Source organism: Neolamprologus multifasciatus, chromosome 12, assembly GCF_963576455.1.
Source record: "Neolamprologus multifasciatus chromosome 12, fNeoMul1.2, whole genome shotgun sequence".
Lineage (NCBI taxonomy): Eukaryota > Metazoa > Chordata > Actinopteri > Cichliformes > Cichlidae > Neolamprologus > Neolamprologus multifasciatus.
Window position 1 is genome coordinate 7,105,116 of NC_140450.1, and position 19,147 is coordinate 7,124,262.

Sequence of the window (19,147 nt, forward strand, 5' to 3'; positions counted from 1 at the left end):
AAAATTTCAAAGTGAATAAAACTTGTCATTAACCAGAGAAACCTTTTTAAAAAAATAAAAATAAAATAATGTTACTAATATTCAGGTGTTATTTTCATTGCTCAGCATTTGACTTAAGCTATCAAAATGCCTGCAAATGCAACTATGTACGATATATTTGGAATCATTTTTATGCTTACAGGAGGGTAATTGTTGCCATTTATGTGTCCAATTTAATGTACCTCCATGTTACACAAACAGAGGTCATGCACATAGTTGAGTGTGATCAGGACTGATCCAGACAGTGACAAACTGCACTCCCCCTTGATATATGCGACCACAGAGCTCTGGAGAGTATGTGCCTGTTTCATCGGATGCAGAAGAGTGTCCTGCTATAATAAATGGCCCTGCTTGGAGTAGTCGGCAGTTTGGGAGCATTAGGAGCTGAAATGCATTAGGGCTGATTAGACAGTCCAAGCCCAAGTACCCTCTCCTGGTAATGAGAACGCTTTGTCACTCATTAACACCTCTACCATTCTGGCCTTGTAGAAAGAGAGCACAAGGCAAGCATTTGCATTTCTTCTTGCCAGCAGAAACACTTTCTTTTGATGAAGTTGAGCGAATGAAAAGGAGAATGAGAAAGCAGTCAATTGCCAGCTGCACTAGGAGTGGTGATTTTGTGAAACAATGGTGTATGAAAGGGAGCTTTTTGGGAACATTTGATGAAAATATATTCAATTCAACTTTTTTTTTTAAAGAATTGATGTTTTAATCTGATCCATAATTATGCATGAAGACCATACATGTATGTGACAACATCCTAGATGTCATTACCTATATTATTATAAAGAACAAAACATGTCTCTCTCCCATGAAGCACTGAAGTACGTTTATTTCAGCTGTACCCAGACACACTTCTATGTTTCTAATGAAGTTCAGACTGTTTTCATTCGATACCCAATTCGCTGGAAATAAATATAAACAGTTTACTTCTGCATTTTGCCCTTTTTGTTATTTGACAACAACTACTCTCAAAAACCTACTCATTACATCAACTTACTATTTCTAGATGGCATCCAGTGTCAGCGGCTTATGGCCTCATGTTATAATTAACTTTTTTTTTTCTCTGCCAAATTGCTGCAGGCCAATTAGCAAGATAACAATCCACAGAACAAATGTCCTTCTCAACAAAAGAGATTTTTCTCAGGCAATGCTTTGTAAGTGAGACAAAGTATTTGGAAATGGATCTAGCTCGTTAGCCATTTTAATAAAAGGCAATGAAGAAACACATGCATCTTGTCACGGACCCGGTTCCGGGGACTCGGGGTCCGTGAACAGTGTGGACCTTTATTATTATGATTATTATTGGGTGTATGTTTGCTGCACTGTGCTCTTGTGTTCCATGCTGGTGTGTGTACGTGTGTGTCTGCGGGTGTGGCTGGAGGATGAAGGACAGCCACCTGCAGGCCCGATGGGTGTGGCCCTGCCAGCTGCTGGTCACGCCCAGGTTCCCACACACCTGCTTCTGATCAGGCTCGTCGGGGGAGCTACTTAACAGAGCAATGGAGCTTCCTCCGGCGCAGGATTGTTGAGTTAGACTCCATGTCAGTGTCGCAAGTACTGTTAAGTGTATGCCTGCTGGAGTGGTGCCATAACGGCTGCGTCTGTTGGTTTTTCCTCAGGAGAGCGGAACACGGGACTGCAGGACGCACGGGGTGTGCGTAGGCACAGGAGCAGAGAGCACGGAATACCAGCACTTGGGAGAAGGCACGACACAGGAGTTGAGGGAGCACTCGGGACACTTATTGTGTGGTGTATATTTACCCCCACTGTAAATAAATGCACTGTTCATTGCACTAAGTCCAGCGTTTGGGTCCTTTCTCCAACATTCCCCACGGCTTGCCCTGGCAAACCGTGACACATCTAGCCTTGGTGGCTTGTGGAGGATATATCATGCAATCACATAGCTTTTTTGTGTGTTTTTAAGGCTTTATAGTATGTTATGTTTCCTCTTTTTTTGTTGACCTTGCGGTCAAAACAGTGTGCATGGGTTTCTCTTCCTTCTTTTTTGTCTTTTAATATAAATATAATTTGATAGAATTTACCATCTTGACCTTTATGAAGTACAATCTCTACATACACAGCAATGCTGCAGGTTTTTGATTTATTAATTGTAATGGCTCTACACTGGATTTCAAATTGAAGAAAGTATCAAGTATCAAGGCCTTTACTGCAGCCGCCCTCAGTTGCTGCTCATTTCTGGGTCTCCCTTCGTTCTGTTTTGTCTTCAGTAACTGAAAAGCAGCTCCGCTGGGTTGAGATCAGATGACTGTCTAGGTCACTGAAGAATATCCAATTCTTTGCCTTGGAAAACTCTTGGGTTGATTTTGCAGTATACTTTGGGTCATTTTCCATTTGCTATGTGAAGTGTCATCTGATCAGGTTTGTTGCATTTGGCTGAATCTGAGCAGTAAGCAGAACTCTGTACTCTTCAGAGATCACCCTGCTACTTCAGTAGCCACATCTTCAAAAAACACCAGTGACCCAGCTCCACTGGCAGCCATACATGCCCTGTGCCACAGTGTTGCCTCCACCATGTTTAACTGTTTGTTTGCTTCTGATCATGAACTATTACCTCTCTATACTTTTTTTTCTTCTGATCATTGTTTCAAGAATTTCATCTATTCAAATATATTTTTTCATAGCTGTCATGGTCTAGACTTTGATCATGATACAACTACCTCCTTGAGACTGTTCTCCACTTGGATAAACATTCTGAAGGGATTTTTCTTAACTTAGAGAGGAATGAATACTTTGACCAGTCACTTTAGTTGAAGTCTGTCATCTTTCATGTCTTTCTTTGGTGTTGCTGAGCTGGCCTGTGAATTTTCCTTTGCATCAGATTGTTGATTTTGCCACTCTTAAAGTTTTCCTTATCTCTCTTCTAGCATTATTTGGAATTTTCCAATAATGACATCCTTCATGTGCATCAACATCTCTCTGGACCTCATACTGAGAATTACAAAGACCAGATACCAAATGTAAACTCAAGACTTGGAATCAACTCTTAGATGTTTTATATACTTGTCACATAATAAGAGGAGGAGGAATGAAGGAAGAGCCGTACACCCATATGAGGAAATATCCTGTGGAAGTGTCCCAGAGCTCACACAATGCCAAGGTGCACTGAACTTGCTCTGGTATCTGACAGTCTATCACCCTACCAAGACAAGTTATGTTGGTATTCCTTTTAATTTTTCAACAGTATGTATCTTTTAGTATATTTCTGTATACGTCTAATACAAATCATTACAAGATAGGTCTTGAGGAGAAATGAGACAAACATAATTATTTTTACTGTTTTGAATGAGAGAAACAGTTCATGAATTTACTGAATAGGATTTCAAATATTGGTGGCAGAAGTTGGTTTTGGAAATACAAAACAATAGTCTTTGACCCCAGGGATCAGGGTTAGCCTCCAAGTATGATATGTGCTTCGATTTAGAAAATAAAATTGTTTGATTAAGGTTAGGTAAAAGATGTTGTTGCCAAACATTGTGTGTTAAAGCTATGATAGAACCAAATCCGCAGTGATATATGCACTATTGATCTATGTATGTCTATGTATCTATGTCTCCACAAGATTTGCCAGGAGACATCAATGTAAACAAAAGAGTGGATATTATAGGTAAACAAACCTAAGAATGTGTTGCTAAGTAACATTAAGCAAAATAAATTCCTGCAGTTATGCATTTTAGAAAGCAGCAGCAATGCCATGTCATCTTGCATGCCACTGTATTATCAATCACATACATAGTCCAAATTAACAATGTGTGGACACATTGTTGTAGTCTTTACAAGGCAGATTTACTTCAAACCTTAAACAAGTACAGAGTCCTCACACTGGACACAAAATTCATTTATGTGAAATATAAGGGCGACATAACAAACAGCAGATAAGTAAGTATGAAAGAATAAAATCAAATCGAACACTGGGCAGCTTAAAGGACAGTAGAGTAGATATGCTATAAATACAGCGTCTCCTTGATTACAAACAGAGCTCTGGTTTTCTTGGAGTTCGTTCCACATATGTGCTGCATAAAAACTGAGTGATGATTAATCCTGTTTATTTTTCAATACGGGAACAGGAGCCAGGCTTGTGCCAAAACAGCTGAGAAGTCTGGCTTGTTCATTATGGCCTCTAACAAACGTGTTTTTAATCACCTTTAGCTGCAATCTTACAGTACTTTACTGGTGATACACTTTGTAAAATTCATTTCTTGAGGTTTTGAGAGTTTGACTTAGTTTAGTATCTCATTAAAATTAATGGATGCTTTGCTCAAAGTGGACTTCCTTTCATCGTCTCAGCTTCTACAAGCTAGAACTTGTAGCAGTATTCTCTCTAACCTCCTGCAGCTTCTAGCATTGCTGTGCTTTTTGGTCTGAATGCAGCCGTGTTGTGCAAGATTTGACACTGAAAATGCATTCACTTTATTGCTCTAAACCTCATATAGTAAGACCTACAGTTTCACAATAAGATCCCTGCATGAAGTCAAGATCATCTCTGCCACTGTCTGATGAAATGGATACGCTGCAGAGCTGCTGTATAAGAAAGTGTAAAGTCATAATATAAGAGATTCACCAAACCAAATGATGAAAAGAATGCAGTTCAGCAATGGTAGAGCTTTAGTGTACGTTCTATGTGCACTATGTGCACTATGTACACTCAGTACACCGAGGACTACTCTGATTTCTTAGTATTTAAATTTTAAAACGCTGTAACTTGGAGCTGCTGGTGAGAAGGGTGTCTCACAGAAAAGCCTCAGTTCCAAAGATAACAATGCTATAAATCTTTCTCACCGTGCTTTCTTCTATCAGATGTCTTTTCTTGCACGCATAAACCAGAAAAATGATTATCAGAAGCCTGCATGCCAGCATGTTCTCTGCGCTTGCTGTTAAATTCAAAAACAAAGAGAAGCAGCCGCCGGGTAAAGTTCATCCAAAGAGAAGAGATTCATGTTTATGATCCGCTCTCACACTTCAGATGCTGCTTGAGTCATGTTTTACATATCACTGCCTGCTTCCCTGCTGTGTAACTGCAACGGCTTTGAAGGTGTCAGATTAATTAAAAAGGTTTCTTTCCAAAAAAAGAAAAAAAGAACCAACTCTGCCTGGATTGATTTCTCCAACTCTGAATAAAAAGCCTAAAAACTCTTCTTCTCTGCATGTGAAGAAGACTCTTGCATCTGAATGACACAGCGTGGAATTCCTTACACCATTTGTATTTCCTACCCCGATAAGAGTGTTCGCTTTTCCTGCACCGGAATATAGAGATTAGCTTGGGTTTCTTGTTGAGAATCAGGCCCCGAAGGTGTGTTGGTAACTGTTAAAAAGGCTTTATCATCTACAGAAGCAACAAAAACAAACTTTAATCACAAAACTCAACTGATCAGCAATCGTACATGTTTAAAGCCCATTCTTTTCTCAACCTTCTCATCTCTTCACAAGCACTTGTTTTCTTTTAGTTCAGAAAACCCTCCCGATGATTTTGAAGGATTGCTACTTGGCATGTGTGAAAACACAAAGGCTAACTCACCTCCTGGCCCTGCGATGGCTGCGATGTTTGCGTCTGTTTCCTTTGATGCAGCCATATCTGTCCCTTGTGTCCACAGCTTTCCTCTCATCAGGCTTGAGCTGCTGGCAGGTTGTTGTTTCTGAGCTGTGGGGGAAGAGAAAAAAGGACAAATAAGATTCAGTTTTTGCTCTCGAGCCTTCAGTGAGAACTTCTCCAAGTGATTTTTGCAGTTGTCCACACAGCTAATGCTTCCATCGCACAATAGTGAGGGGGCATTTAACATGCTTGGTTAGCCTTATTCCCTTTGGTCCACTGGGTATGTGTTTTATTCCCCTCCATTTCTTTCCTCCAGCCACTCTCTAGGAAAATTGGAGGTCAGCCATTTACCATTCAAATCAATGTGTCAATTGAAATACAGTTATTTACATGCCTCAGCTGCCTTGCCGTTTTGTGAAATGGTGCTTTCTGCCTTGTGCTGGAACAGTTCTTAAAGTTTTTTTCTTATCTATGACCTACATATATATAATAAGACGTAATCGCAAAATCAAATCAGACACTCAGATTTTCCTTTTTGTTTTGTTTTGTTTTCAAAAGTGAGGAAAATTATTTCTGGCTCCCAAATAATTCTTCCATAAGTCAGGTGTTCGGGTAATTCAACCACTGTTCATCTACAGTGAAATACGGCGTAGAATGAATGATTAAATAAACTGAATGATTTGATGTGAGCACACAGTTCTAGCCCTGCTTATTATTCTCTGTTTTAGTCATGGGAGATTTGAGCGTAATTACACATTCTCCTCTTCGTCGAGTGGCTCCCGTCTGATTGTAATGAGAAGATAATCAGAGCCAGAGATTAGGACGTCAACGCCGCCTCCTCCTCTTCCCCCAGCGACGAGCAGGCAGGGCCCGTCGCTTTCTATCTTCCTCACCTTCATTCTCCTTAGCCTCTCAGCATTAGAGGCAGTGCCCCTGACAGGGAACTAATAATGTAAAATGGCAGACTGGGTGCTGCAACATGACCAAGTGTGTGAAAGGTGATAGGGGAGATAAAGACAACCACCGGAAGGATGATTAGTCTGATAAGGAAGGCTGATGGAAAGGAACCTTTAAATAACCTGGTGATTTGGCTAATTTTCTCCTTGCTGATGTAGAGCTGAATAAATGTCAGACCACACTGTCGCCTGGTATTAAGGATGCCTAATCAAATAAACTGAATTTCACTGAAGAAAAAATAGTAAAGTAAAGAATAACATGCCATCGTAATCTCAGCATTTCTTAATGGGGGGCTGTATTATATTCTGATATGGATGCTAAGACTCAAAACTTGTGTCAAACTCATACAAAAAGATGTATGATTTGTTGCTATAACACAGTAACTAATAGATTTTGTTGAGACATTGTTTTCTTAACTGATTTTTTTTTAGTTTTGGTCTATTGATCAAACAAAAACAAGCACAAAAGATGCAGCGTTTTCTACATACCACAAGCCGACATTATAAACATCATAAGCTGTTATTCACTCATGTAGCAAAGGGAAATGTCAGCGGTGAAACAACTTCAGTAACAGTTCATTAACTGATTTTCAGTATAAAATACAAACGCAGAGTAGAAATTATTTATGAGTCATGTGTTTTCCATACAAATTGTATCCACTTGCAAAATATCCCAACCAGAATCAAAACACATAATATCAACTGAATGATGGCCGTTCATCTTAATCTGGTGATTATAATGAAGCAAAGGGAAAAAAAACCCATTATGAATCCTTATAAAATACAAAAGAGTCAAGTAGTGGATGCTAACTTTCCCAAAAGATCATTACAAAAATGTATAAAAACACCATTGGTCTCAAAAGGCCAGTCGTTACACACACACACACGCACTAAATCACTGTATCATAACTCCACTGTTTTTGTGAGCAATGTATCTTGATAGTGCTGTATTATATGTAACTCTGTTGCTATCTGTAAGTATTTTAACAATATACACAATTCGCTTTAGACACAAGCACGAGCTGAAAACGGCTCTGCCCTGTTGAACTCTCCACTTTATGTCCCTGAACAAAGAGCAATTTTCTTTTACTGGCCCCATTTTGGCTTCTTTGTTATTTGCTGTCACTCTAAAAGCAGCAGTTGATGACTTTTAAATGAAATCAATTTTGCTATCACAAATGCACGTTCCCTTGATCTGGCCCTGCAATTTATGGCTAGAATTTTACAAGCTGCTTGTATCTGTCAAACCAAACCTTGTGCTTCTTCTCTCACATGTTCACATGAAGTCCTTTATTCTAATTTATAATCAGACATCAGTTGAAAGTATTTAAAGGGAGACTTCCAAGCACCAAAACTGCAAAAAGCAGTGTGCATCTTAAGTTAAGGTGCTTGATGACAAAGTATTACATTAACTCGGGATCTGTTTACCATAAAAATAGGTCAAAGAGTCACAGGAGAAGCTCAATTTTCACCCAGAAAACTTAAGTTTCAGACTTTTTTGGAGGGGCTGTTTCTTGTCGTTTAGGTCATTTTATGTACTAAAACAACCGGATAATGGCTTAGTCACCATAACTACTCAGCTAAGCATAAAGAATACCCTTTAACAATGTAAAACACAGAGTTGGTACAGTAGGGTGCCAACGAGCCATATCTGCAGGAGGGATCACAACAGACTTAGCGGGCTGATAAAATTCAAAGTGAGTGTAGCATCCCACTTTTTGACTTTTTGAACTCTTTCTTTTACCATGTGCGTCAAGTTGAACGTGTGTGCTGCAGGACATCTCCTTTGGCTGTGTTTCGGGAGGGAGCGAGAAGTGACCATGCTGTGATCAACTCTTGTTCCAGTCTTTGTCACAGAGGGAGAGTCTATCTCCTCTCAACATGAGGCTCCCTTGCTCCATCGTTCACCACTGATGCTGACACGGACAGATGGTACACAAAAACATGCTGCAAACAAGATGACAGTGCTTTTTTTTTTAAGGCCCAGTGGCTGTGATTTCCCCCTGTGCACAATTCCAAATTTGAATGGGGGACTGTGTGTGGTCAACAGATGCAGAAGTAGCTATATCAATATATCAAGCAAGTTTTAACAGAGGACATCCTTCCATCTGTTTAACTTTCAGTTAGAGATGGGTGGTCTGATATTATATTATATAATTATAATTCAAAATATAAGTATGCTGCTTTATTTTGGGATATCATCTGCTTTTTGATCCCCATCAACTCATAAAAAGGTCCCAGGTGAATGTGACAAAATATGTTCACAGAAGGCAGCATGGTGAATGAAAAAACTGTGGTGAGAAGACCAACACTGTAAGACGAGTCCAACTAAATGTGTGAGGAGAATTGTTATTTGTGGCGTAGATTATGAGTTTCCCATAAAATAAAATCTTTTGGCAACTTCTACTTTCAGCTGTGTGCTGACTGAGATAATGATAAAACATCACAGACCGCTAGAGTCACAGAAGGATCGTCATAGTTTGTGTACAGTTTCATTGTCCACACCCCATTTACGATGTAAAATTGAGATAAACTGCTACAATGTCTGCCAGGAGCTAGTCAGTAATCTGCCAGCTGCTTTACACACCGCCAGCGCACAGTTGGGGGTCTCAAACTCATAACATCGGCTGACACTGTACAGGTGTGCGAGAAGCATGCAGCCAACCATTAAACCCACCAGCAAAACACCGCTGCACAGCTCTGATGTTTGCGTTCCAAATGTGTCGAACGTCTCTCTGACGATTAATACAGATCGCATTCTCAGCTGACGCAATTAAATTCTGCAAGATGTTTTCATGTTTTCATCCGAACTCTGTTATTTCAAATCAAGTTTTTACTCAACACGTGTGATTAAAACTGCTGCTTGACAATTCAGCAAAGCTTCTGTGGCAGCTTCAGAGCGCTCAGAGCCGTGTCAGTTTAGAGCTTCTTTGGGGACACAACAAAACACACATCACTTGAATGTGATGTGAACCTTTTCCTTCTAAACCTTACATGTATAGATACCCCACTGTGACAGAATGAGATCTTACAAGATAGCGCTAAGAGACACCCAAGGGGAATTTGTGCATTTTCTATTCCGTGATCTCCTGAAAGCACAAACAGACGAATGCACTCCCTCGCTGCTGTGTTATGGTCTCTCAGCATACATGATTGTACCCTGACAGCCTCTGCTGCTAGCGTAATTAACCTTTAATTACACATATTTGCAAGTATATTGTACAAGTAGTATCCATATGTACTTTTGAATTCACAAAAAAGGTGCGCTTCATTATCAGCTCTTGCAGCTAGATATTAACAGCTTTACAGGAATAGTTCAACTATTTGCCCTTACTCCTGCAAGCAGATAGTTAGCCTTTTTTAATAGCCCCATATGACAAAGTTTCATAACTATATTTTGTCTTAAGCAACAACAAGCAACAACAAACCAGTACCAGTATGGAACCTTAATACAATCTAGGATCCAGCATTCAAAAATCCATATTGGCTGACTTTCCTCTCATTTTGGTTGCCATGCCATCCTCACAGGTGCACCGTCTTGCTGAGTGAGTGAGCCAAGAAGACTCATGTCTAATGGAGCAAGTGAATAACAAACTGCGCCAAGCAGGTTAAGGGATACGTGGAAAGATCAATACTGCTAATGCTAAAGCAACAACAGGAAAACAACATCTGGCGCTCGATGGATGATATGTCACTTTGTGACACAAAGGCAGAGGATTTAAGGCTGAAGAAGATTACTGTTAAGCATCCCCCCCCCATCAATTAACACCAAGTAAAGTGCTCATAAAAAATCTTTACTTCAGCAGCACATGTATTGGTATAAACAATCCCTCCCTATACAGTGAAGTAGCCCTTAGTCCAACAGCCCAAATACCCTGATTATTCAGAGTGGAGGGTTTCCCCTCTAACTCACTAGCTTATAGACATGTCAAGAAAAGTGTAAAAGATAACAAAGAATGAGGGAGGACTTGTGTGACCTTCACCCTGAGAAAAAGAATCAGAAAAAGACTGACAACAGTGCAAAAGTGATGCTTTTATTGTTTCTGTTTCCGTAAACGATTTAAGAGTTTCCAACTACTCATGTGAGATTCAGGGTAGCTACTAAACTTTTCATTATCCCTGTCACAGTGACTGGGAGCAATTGATTATCATTATTACAGGAGTGATGATAGTTGAGATAATTACTAGAGAAAGAGGTGATCTACTACCACAATTAAAATCCCAACACTGTGGTCCCAAGTCACTTTGCTTTAATTTATACTGAGAGTGTTTATCTATGTTTTAGACTCAAGTGAAAAGCAACTTTATCACCATCCAAAGGACAGAAGCGAGCAATTAAATCCCCACAAAGTGAATGAAACACATCTCTGACATGGTTAAGTCTTAAGGCACACACGACCTGCTAAAACTGTTCAATGAAAAGTTAAAGTGGATACTTTTAGGTCAAGTGTTATAGATTAAATGTCAAGAGATTTTTTTGAGGCAATCATTCAGCTGAAGAAACACACAAACAGGCCTGCAATTAACTAGTTCTAAACAATTAGCCACATGAGCCCCGACCACTTCATTAACACTGCATAAAGTTGCTGGTTTGAGCACTAAAAGTTTCACAATCAGGAAATGACATAAAATTATGAAGTACTGATTTAAACTAGCTTCTAAATATAAGCATATATTTTGCCAAGTGAAATATATCCGATTGTAAACCCCCATATGTTGCTGTGACAGTCCAGTTTCCATGGCCTCTATTGTGAAAGCATGCTCTCTAAAACATGTCAGCCCATGTTAAAATGTGGTTTCATTTCTTTCAGCTACCAAAATCACCTAATGTTTTCACTCCACAGGGGAGGCAATTTTTCTCCTAAATGTGCGCAGATGGGTAATAGATTTTTGGTGACATTTTCCTACCAGCTAAATTGCAGCTTTGGATGCAAATCCTTTTGGGGGATTGAGATCAGCCCTAAATTGGCCGCCTCTTCTCCCATACTACGCATGAAGGGAAGGCAGAATGATAGAAGTGAATATCAAAGATGTAAGCCCCAGCTATGAGGTATCAGTGGCTCCAGGCAATTTTCCGTCTTTGCTAGTTTGCTCCAAGTCTAACATTAAATTTCAGCATAAAGCTTTGACAGCACCTTAGGCTGCTATCATGTAATGATGAGAGTAAGTTTTCTCTTTTCTTTTTAATTTTAAGGACCATGATTTATCTACAAATACACGTTTTTTATTATTGAAAAGCTTCCTACAGAGTGCATTAAAAAGTAATTCATTTAAGCAACTTGTGAACTGTTTTTATGCACTGGTATTTAGAATTATCATACTTTTTAGTCAAAAGCACCTGATGAGCATAAAAACTGCATCACAGAAGATGAAACCAGTGGCTTTTATCAAAGATAGATTTCCCTGTAAACGTCTAAAGTCAAAAGAAGTTAAATTAGTCAATGTTTCACAATAAATTTAAGAATTCTCTTTCCCAAAGATACCTGGACTCCAACTGAACTCAAGCCATCACATTTAAATGCACTAAGTGATATTTTTCACTCACCAGGCTGATGTTTTAAACCAAACCACAGTCTTTTCCCAAACCCAACCAAGTAGTTTTTGGTGCCTAAAACTAACCAGTGAGTGAAAACAAAAGTCAAAAATTGTGTGCAAAAACAAAATTAATTGGCAAGTGAAGTCTTAAAGAAAAGTCGACTAACTAGCAGACCTGTGACTTAATCCAATATTTGTCAGTGTCCTGTATTACTGAGGCTTGTATGTCAAAACACTGATGCCAAAGTACATCGGGTGCATTTACAACACCAGCAGTGCTGGATACAAGACATTACAAAGTAAGTTACAAAGTAATGTGTTACTGTAATCAGATTACATTTTTCAGTAACGCAGTAATGTTACATTTCACTGTACTAAATTACTTCCAGGACAGAAACAATTGCTTTGTTCTGCTAACACAACTTTGGCTTTTTGCAACCATCTGCACAGACAGCATGTTAACGCAATGCTTGCACACAACCATTAGGTGTTGTTGTGTTGATGTGTGGGACAGTAGCATATAGGTTTATATTGTTACCCGGTAATTACATGATAATAAGTGTAAGGTCATTTTCATCATAATTCATTGTTATGAATTATTTTATTCCAACAAGTAATTAAGTAACATACTGCAGTACTTTTAAGAAATGTAATGCTTAATACATAGAAGTTTCTTGAGCTATGAATGCAACACTGAACACCAGCAGAACAGTAGTCATGGAATGAGAGGAGGACACAGGAAGTAAAAAGAGGGAATGTTAACTTGTGCATCGGTATAACAAATACATTAAATGCCATTGAGTTGTATGCCACTGAAACATGATCTTATTGTTAATGCATATTTACTTAATGTTACCCGCTGATATTTTCGGTACAAGTACTTTTTTTTCTACCATGGTCCATGCACTCCCTGATTTTTGCTCAAAACAAATGGGATCATTTAGTTGTATGGACTATGCAAAGTTCACAACATGGCTTTGTAGTTAAATTAAAAGAACTGATTCTGATTAGTCCAATTAAAATGTCTACATCATTTGTGAATATGAAATACACTCATCATCTTTGCCTCACTATCAGCCAATCAAGAATAGCGAGGCCTTTACCCTTGCAGCGGGTGAGTACCATGCGTGCCAGAGTGACTTTGAAGACAAGTGAGGTTGTTTTATTCAATTATTGTGTCCTGGTGATAAAATGGGAGCAACATAATGGCTTGATTAATTTCCTTATCACGGTGAGCACAAAGAGTAATTACAACCAAATCCACCGCTTGGTGAACCACACATCAATCAAATTAAAGCAGTCTCTACTCGGCAGCAATCACTTTCAAACAGAACAAATGAGTCGATTGGCTCAGACCCCCGCCTCCGGCCAGAGAAGTGTTTACCTAAGAACTGTAACTCCAAGCAAAGGTTACTTAGGTTGATTAGAAATCTCTGAATATGTCAGAAATTTTAATAGAAATTGTGTATGCACAATTATAATGTCGGTATGAGCGAGGTTGTGTAGAACCTGAGTGGTGTTATGTGCCCAAAGCAATCATTATAGCTCATGACAATCTTGACAACTGGCAGCTACAACCTAGCAGGAAAGAGGTTTAGAAAAGCAATCAAATGTCAGCTTATAATAACAACGTTGGGGCAACTCCATTACCATTGCCCATACAAAGTACGCATGGTCCTTATTGACTTAGCAATTCCTATAAAATTTAGCCTTTACAACATGTAAAGAGGCATGTTGGTATTTCTTATAATTGATGGGGCCTGGTTTAAAGAGATCAGCTGAATCTCTTGGCATGTGAGGTCAATGCAGAAGGAAAACTGAACTCTGACCTCGGCATTCTGTGATAACATGACTGCTCATTAGGACCATGGCGTGGGGCGCTCGATCCACCAGTGTCATTTTTTCTCTTTTTTTAAAAGCCTTATTGAAGTGGAAAAAAAATTATTCCCAAGTTAAAGTTACAGTATGTTGAGTAAAGTAAGTAAGTTGACAGTAAATACTGCAAGGCACAGAGTTACTCTTCACTATCAATATCAGTCAAGTCAGTCATCAATCAGTCATCAAACCACAACCAAATATTGGTGATAAAGCAAATAAGCCAATGCCTTTCCCTCAAACTTTGCTTATTTCGCATCTGACAGTGTATTTCATCTTTAAGAGAAAATTGAAAAACATATTTTCATAGACTTACTTAATAAAGTAGCCAAACAAATGAAAATAATGCTTAGTTTGAAAAGGTAACAATTTAGAACACAAGACAGAACATTTTACTTTCAAATATCAGGGTTTCTGTAAAATCATACCATGCTGTCCCTGAAGCTAAAGCTACCAAAGACCAGCTCATTGAAATTAAAATATCTCTGGATGTTCCTCTCCAGAGATATGTAAATGAAAACTGGAACATCAACTGGAGGAGGAACCCTTTCGGAAAATAAATTCATGTTTTTAGCCAGTAAATTAAAGCCTAAGGGCTTCACTTGACTTGGGTAAACCTACTGCATTTCATTCGCAGCTCTTTCTATTTGCCCTCTCTCAGTAGGGCTAAAAATCAAATCAAAGCACAGTATTAGCGCTCAGATTCACAAGAGCTGCTGGAGCTGTGGTTCATTATCGGAGCCGCTGCAGACGGAGAAAAGAGGAGAACTTGTAGGAAGGCATACTGGGGTATCTTAACAATTGGATAACATCTTAATATGACATGCTGTGACTGCTCAGAGTGTATGATTTCAGCATAAAATGTCTAATTGGAAAGTGACATGTGAAATATAGCTGCAGCACTTCTAAATTGGAAGCTACACCTCGAGGTTCCAAAAGTGATGGCACCATTTCCTGCTGCTGCTGCTGCTATACATTTAATTCTTGTTGAATGTCAGAGAATGAAAGGCTACATTTGTGCCAGTATGGAGACAAAGCCAACGGGGTAATTGGCAGCAGTTGACTTCCAATAGCAAAACATTTTAACACAGGCTATAAAAACTGCTCAACAGCAAATAGATAAATGCAACTGATTAGCCCATAACTGTCCACGAATGCCAACACTTTGCTTCCGACATGGCCAAACGCAACAATACTACTTTAGAGGCAGTAGAATTTTAGCAGTAGAATAGCTCCAGAATCAGATGGTCGGTCCTCACTGCAAATATTGTTAACATCTAAACTGGTAGTGTTTCTCATCTTTCACGCATCATCACGTGTGCATCAATTACTTGCTTCTAAATTGAGTTAAAAGTGATTAGAGGGTTCGTTGTGCAAAGGCGGAGAGAGGGAAGTAGGCATAGTTTGGTTTAATTAGCAGCTTGTGAGCTCCACTTCCTCATTGCACTTCTTCCTGTGTGAAGGAGATTACTGAGGAGCCTTCTGCAGATGCTAATGTGGTGGAGAGCACTGAGGAAGAATCATTGTGAATCCCATGTTTAATTAGCACAACCATGTCACCAGAGATGGAGGAAGCTGCTGAATACTGAGCCTCTGGATGACTGACAGGCGGCGTTCCTGAGTTCGACCAAAGAACAAGACAAAGAAGTTGAATCTTTTAGAAAAGTTGGATGATGGAAATTGTCCTGTTGTGAAAAGGAACTCATTTTGCCAACAAAGTCTAATTTCACCAGTCAAACAGGCAGCTGACAGATGTTTTGGGGATTGGACATCTCTGTTGCTCCATTTTTCAATGTAGGCCAGTGAGATGGAACTGTGTTTCTGTGGGAGCACATTTCTCCCAGTTAATTAAGAGAGTGGAGTAGAAAATAAAACTACCACCTGGCTCAAACTTTATCAGCCAATTACACAAGGAAAATTTACCAGCAACAGCAAAGAAAACCATAAATAACTATTTCCATGACACTAAAGCTAATTTAAAACCCGATTTGACAGACCAGCAGCCATAGCTGTCTGCGTTAAGGACCTTCTTTCCCCACTTGAGTCTCCAATTATCCACCATCACATTTCCTTGTAGTTGCTCCATGAGAATAATTCTTAGCATTAACTTAATAGTTTCTCCACACACCTGTCTGCATGCACAGACCTCAATGAGCAAACAAATTATGACCCTAGAATTTGGTATTTCAGTCCCTCCCCTACTTCTGCCTTAATGAGCTGCTGGCTTTCCAAACTAATTTGAGTCAGAGGCGTATAAGGTATGCAGCCATCACGATAAGATGAAACTCAATGGGACAGTTGACACCTGGGTGTGGAAAGAAGAGTGGGGAAACCCCTGACAAGATCTCGATCTATGCTAGTAATTAGAAAATGGGTTGAGAGTAGACAAACATGTTCCATTGCTTTTGATTACCGTCTCTCTGTATTTCTTCACCTTCAGCTCTGAATGCTTTTACAATGCTAAATAGCCATATAAATAATTCATGAAGCCCAGCTTATGACCACGTTTGAGAAGATCTGTTCCCTCATTAGGTAATCAAGTGGCCCAGAATTTTCTCTGTTTCTTTCTGTAAATAGATTTTACCTCCTATTGTAGAAAGAGTGTGCAATCATTGGGAAGGGTGAAGCTCTGGATTCCTGTTCATTCTCTCATGCCAGTATCCCTACTGTTATACAGAGGAAAGACTGCTTGTCATACTTTACGAAGAAGAGGATTTAAATCATCTTCACCTGTCTCTTCCCCCTCACCTGTTCTCATTATAGTTTTCACATTATCCACTCAGTTCTATCACGCCGAGTCTGGCATTGAGACATGGACAGGTGAGCAATCCCCACGATCCCTCCTCATGTTCTCATCACTGCGCCATCCTGTGCCACCTACCAGGTGTGGCGCACAGGCAGATGGAGGCACAGCATCCAACAAATCCAGCAGATCTACCATCGTTTTGATGCTAGAAATGTGCCTCATTGAATGGCATCACATGCAACTGCAGCCAACAAACTCCCCACGCTTTTCATATGCTTGTATAAAACCTCCAGGCTTGTTCGACTTTGTTTCTGTGCTCCTTTAACCTTCTGTCTCTGTCTATTTGAGTCTCATCCAAAAAAGTGGCAAATTCCAGAGTCCCATAGCACCTACTGTCTGTGGTGTATCAGTCAGGACCTTCTCCCACGATTGCTGCTGTACCCTGTGGGTCATGGATGTCACATCCTCAGTGTAATCTCTCTTTTGCCAACTCTCTTTGCTTTTTTACTCGTTTTTTTCATTCCTATTCCTCACATTGTCTGTCTCTTTCTCTTCCTAGTTTACCTTCAGTCATACTTCTCTCCAACTCTGTTAAAGAAGCAATTTTAGACATGCAACATGAACATTGCAGGCGCTATACATCATCTCAGTCTACCATGTTTACTACTCACACACAGGGAGTGAGCCTTACTTCCCCGGATGACAGTGATTTGTGGAGCATGTATAAAAGAAACTCATTGTCTACCTACTCTACATGACTGTGCTTGTATATACAGTTCATGCATAAACAGAAGTGTGTACTGCCGCTGGTTAGAAGTGGTACATATCAAGTTTTGCCCTTAGGGAGACTTATATTAGCTACATGCAACCTAACATTCACATCTAAAATAATCAACAAAATTGGAGCCGGGCATTCAAAATGTGGCGACTACAGAGAGCAATCAAGACACCCGCTGAGTTTCCCTTCCTCCACCCACTTCTCCCCCTTGATGCTAATCAGCGAGGGAGCTGCTGGCTGTCTGGTAGAGCTGATCTGATTTGAGACAGAAATGCCGTTAGCTAGTGGGAAAAAAAGGCAGAGTAGCCTACACAATATACCATAATCAGAGGAGGCACGCTGATCCAGTGATGGACTATGAATACCTATGTGCTTGCCATGTATTCTCCTAGAGATAGTTTGGTCAGTATTACACATTCTTTAAAAGTCAAATACAGGGATACATTTTGTCAGTGTCTGAAGTGTATAACTATGGAAAGTGTCAAATTAAAAAGACGAAGAATTAGTTTGTTAATTTGCTCAAATATATGATCAAATAAATATAGAATTATCTTTTTACATTTTTCTCATTTCTTATTGCCAAAATTGACATTTTTAACTAATCCAAGTTTTTTAAAAAGTGTATTATTACATGTATAATATGTAGGTTTCATACTTAGATAGATCTGGTACTTTAACACTGTGCAAAGAGATACTTTGCAGTTTAGTCAGTTATATATTTTTTATGGTGGAAACTCGTATTTCAGCGGTCTCAAACTTGAGGTCCGTGTCACCTCTACTTGCTTGACCATATATTGACGTGAAGAAATATAATGCAATTTGGCGCTTGAAGTTACTTTTATTGTTGGAGAGGATTTGTTTGTTCTTGAGTGCAATGTTAAAGTAAGTTCTTTAAAAAGAAAAAATAATTTAATATGAAGCTAATATCAGTAGAGAGCACACAGATGTTGAGGAATTGGCTGTATTAGTTCAGTGAGAGAGTCATTTGTAAAGAAAACAATTTTCACTAGAAGTCAAAAACTAATGTCTGCATGTATTTTGTTAAAAATGAACTGAATTAGAGCAGAAGTGCTCCACGTGTCTGGCCAGAAAGAGAGTACCAATTTGTTTATTTGGTAGTTCAATCAAAAGTTTCAGTTAGTTAAGAGTGAGAAAAAGAAATTGTGTTCACATTTGCAGTTTTGTCTTGTTGTACAGTTTTTAAAATTAAAAAAAAAAAAAAAAAAAACGCTACATTTTGAGTAATGAAAATGAGATCACGCTGCCAGCAGCGGTCCACAGCTCATTTAAGTTTGAGACTCCTGCCCTATATGAAATAATATTTAAGTAAAAGTTTTCTTTTGAAATCAACATAAAAAAATAATCAATGACAATGACACATTAAGTTTTCTCACTATTTTTCAAGAAAAACTGTCAACAATTCGTCGTTTTTGGCCTTTTCATTGTAAACATTTGCTGTTTTGTTTTCTTTCTTTTTTTTTCTTCTTTTTTTTTCTTTGTTTGCCTGTCCCGTTTGGCTCTTTTGCCATCAGAATTTTTGTCTAAAGGCGAAGAAAGATGCCCAACGTATTTACTTTACCAAATGGTCCATTTGATTCACCTTTTATTGTTTATTTTATTTTCACTTGCTGAATACGGGACAGACTTGACTGGGGGAAAGAAAGGGG

General features: G+C 39.1%; 1 protein-coding gene and 2 long non-coding RNA genes across 4 annotated transcripts in view; 1 reads left to right on the forward strand and 2 right to left on the reverse strand.

Moving 5' to 3' along the window:
- srrm4 (serine/arginine repetitive matrix 4) overlaps positions 1-19,147 on the reverse strand; it is a 62,685-nt gene that overhangs the window by 21,224 nt on the left and 22,314 nt on the right. For both annotated transcript variants that reach the window (XM_085179870.1, XM_085179869.1), the window contains one exon: positions 5,576-5,698. In XM_085179870.1, coding sequence (XP_085035996.1) covers positions 5,576-5,698 — 123 coding nt within the window. The remainder of the gene's footprint in view (positions 1-5,575; positions 5,699-19,147) is intronic.
- On the forward strand, positions 1,282-1,766 carry LOC146506330 (uncharacterized). Its single transcript, XR_014877166.1, has 2 exons — positions 1,282-1,583; positions 1,662-1,766. It is a non-coding gene; the product is annotated as an uncharacterized LOC146506330 (long non-coding RNA).
- LOC146506331 (uncharacterized) overlaps positions 6,123-19,147 on the reverse strand; it is a 32,139-nt gene continuing 19,114 nt past the window's right edge. Inside the window, exon 2 of the long non-coding RNA XR_014877167.1 lies at positions 6,123-18,961. This is a non-coding gene — a long non-coding RNA (uncharacterized LOC146506331). The remainder of the gene's footprint in view (positions 18,962-19,147) is intronic.